The sequence below is a fragment of the Triticum dicoccoides genome, chromosome 7A (assembly GCF_002162155.2).
Source record: "Triticum dicoccoides isolate Atlit2015 ecotype Zavitan chromosome 7A, WEW_v2.0, whole genome shotgun sequence".
NCBI lineage: Eukaryota > Viridiplantae > Streptophyta > Magnoliopsida > Poales > Poaceae > Triticum > Triticum dicoccoides.
Window position 1 is genome coordinate 547,657,896 of NC_041392.1, and position 2,212 is coordinate 547,660,107.

At 52.0% G+C, this 2,212-nt stretch overlaps 1 protein-coding gene across 1 annotated transcript; it reads left to right on the forward strand.

Moving 5' to 3' along the window:
* Positions 1-6: 6 nt before the first annotated feature.
* LOC119330138 (protein CYTOKININ-RESPONSIVE GATA TRANSCRIPTION FACTOR 1-like) lies at positions 7-1,929 on the forward strand. Its single transcript, XM_037603255.1, has 3 exons — positions 7-384; positions 492-848; positions 949-1,929. The coding sequence occupies exons 1-3, from the start codon at positions 154-156 to the stop codon at positions 1,429-1,431; spliced, it is 1,071 nt and encodes a 356-aa protein (XP_037459152.1). The 5' UTR covers positions 7-153; the 3' UTR covers positions 1,432-1,929.
* Positions 1,930-2,212: the final 283 nt, after the last annotated feature.

Below are 2,212 nucleotides of genomic sequence, written 5' to 3' on the forward strand. Positions count from 1 at the left end.
TCCTGTTCATGATCTCTCTCGATCGGCTCTCTACAAACTGCACATCACAGTGCTAGCTAGCCAGCTCCTCCATCCCCTCCCCATCTCATCCTGATCCCCGTTTATCTGCGCTGCCTAGCTAGCTAGCTAGCGAGATCTCCTCTAGATCTCATCATGTCTACCATCTACATGAGCCAGCTCTCTACTTCTTTCCCTCTAATGGAGGAAGATCATCACCAGGATCACCATCAGGGGCACTTCCAGGCCTTCACCCTGCCCAAGGATCCCCCGATCTTGTTCCCTTTTGTGATCAGCAACAGCAGCCCTAGCGACAACAGCAGTCTCGGCTACGGATCAGACCAGCACTTGATGCAGCACCATGCCATGCTAGATCAGCCCCAACATGTAAGCTGGAGTGATTTCTTCTGTCCTATTTGAATTAATTTGCTTGCTCACTTTCTAGCTAGTTTCTCAATTAACATGCATGATCCTTTGATTGTTATGCGCATCAGATGATTGGTGGATCATCGAGCGTGTTTTCGACGCCGTTCCCGACCGTCGAGAGCATCCGCGACGACATGATCGAGCGATCCTACTCGTACGATCCATATGATATGGAGAAGCTGCAGGCCACCAGCGGCGGATCGCTCAAGATCGGCAAGTGGGCGGCACCTGCTCCTGCAGCCAAGATGAGGATCACGAGGAAGACGAGCGATCCCGGTGTCAAGAAGCCGAGGAAGAGGGCGCAGGCATACGAGGATCACGGCCACATGGGCGGCATGAACCAAGCTCTGGGTGTTATTAGGACATGCTCTGATTGCAACACCACGAAGACCCCCTTGTGGAGGAGTGGTCCTTGTGGCCCCAAGGTATGTCTTGTTAATTAGTATGTGGTCACTTGGTAGAAGTACTCCACAAGTTAGTTAATGGCTTAACGGTAACTAACTTGCTCCGGTTTGCATGGCGCAGTCGCTTTGCAACGCGTGCGGCATCAGGCAGCGGAAGGCGCGCCGGGCGATGATGGCCACCGGGGCGGCGCCCGCCACCGACGTCGGCGCCAAGGCGGCCGCGCCGGGTGACGCTGCCGTGACCGTGCGCCCACCGAAGGTGAAGAAGGAGAAGAGAGCTGTCGACGTCGACCGGTCTCTGCCGTTCAAGAAACGGTGCAAGGTGGTCCAGGATCACACTGCCACACACGACGCTGCTTCCACCACCGTCGAGGCTGCCGCAGAGCCGCCGGTCGTCGTCCCCACCACTGCTCCTGCTGCTGCGCCGGGGAGTGATCTCGTCGACACCATCGGGGCCAACTGGAGCAAGAGCCCTACCGCCGCCGCAGCTGCCTGCTTCCGGCCATCGCCGGCGCCCTTTGCGGTGCCAGTGCCGGTGCAGGACGAGATCACGGACGCCGCCATGCTGCTGATGACGCTGTCCTGCGAGCTTGTCCGGAGCTGATCGATCCATGGAACACTCGAGAGACTCTGATCTATCCACCACGGTACCCCCGGGCTTTTTTGCCTTAGTCCGTAAGACAGTCGGTACGTACTGTCCGTGCTGCCGCGTTTTTGGCTTCTTGTTCTTGTTGCTAGTGTAACCCTGCGCTACTTATGTCTTGTGATTCGTTTGTGTGTAAGATTAAGGCAGTGAGGAAGAGAGAGATCTAGAGGAAGAGAGGTAGAAACAAGGAGAGAGGAGAGAAGAGGATAAAAATAAAAAAAACAACGTGAGCTAGCTAGCTATAGGATCTGCAAACACTGTGAGATCAAGCGTGAGTTCAGTTTGGAGTAGCTAGCTTTTTGTTGCCCCCGGCTAGTTAAGCCAAAAGGCTACCATATAGCATGTATGTTTGTTCTTTATTTTGCTCGAACCATTTGTACTGTGGGCTCGTAATAATACCGAAATACCGGACCATGAAATGTTGCTGTTCATTGGGAATCGTTCATGACTTTTGCTTCTGATGATTGTATGTCAGTGATGATCTGCTTTAATTTTTGTCAGTGCGCACAGTGTGCTTTCTAACCTTTTCCCGCTGTTTTTGAGGCAAACACTCTCTTTATCATATGCTAACCGAGAAGCTTATACTCTCTCCTATCCCTAAGTGTTTTAAATTTAGTAGAACTTTGGTCATCCAGAAATAAGTGTCTCAACTTCAGTAAAACTTTAGTACACTTATTTTTAGGACGGAGGAAGTATTAATTAATTTGATGCACATGCTGAATTGTGGATCATGCTAGTA

Coding starts and splice junctions, on each gene's coding strand:
- LOC119330138 (XM_037603255.1), top strand. CDS start 154: ATGTCTACCATCTACATGAGCCAGCTCTCTACTTCTTTCCCTCTAATG. Junction 385..491: donor TGCTAGATCAGCCCCAACAT/GTAAGCTGGAGT, acceptor TATGCGCATCAG/ATGATTGGTGGATCATCGAG. Junction 849..948: donor GTGGTCCTTGTGGCCCCAAG/GTATGTCTTGTT, acceptor TGCATGGCGCAG/TCGCTTTGCAACGCGTGCGG.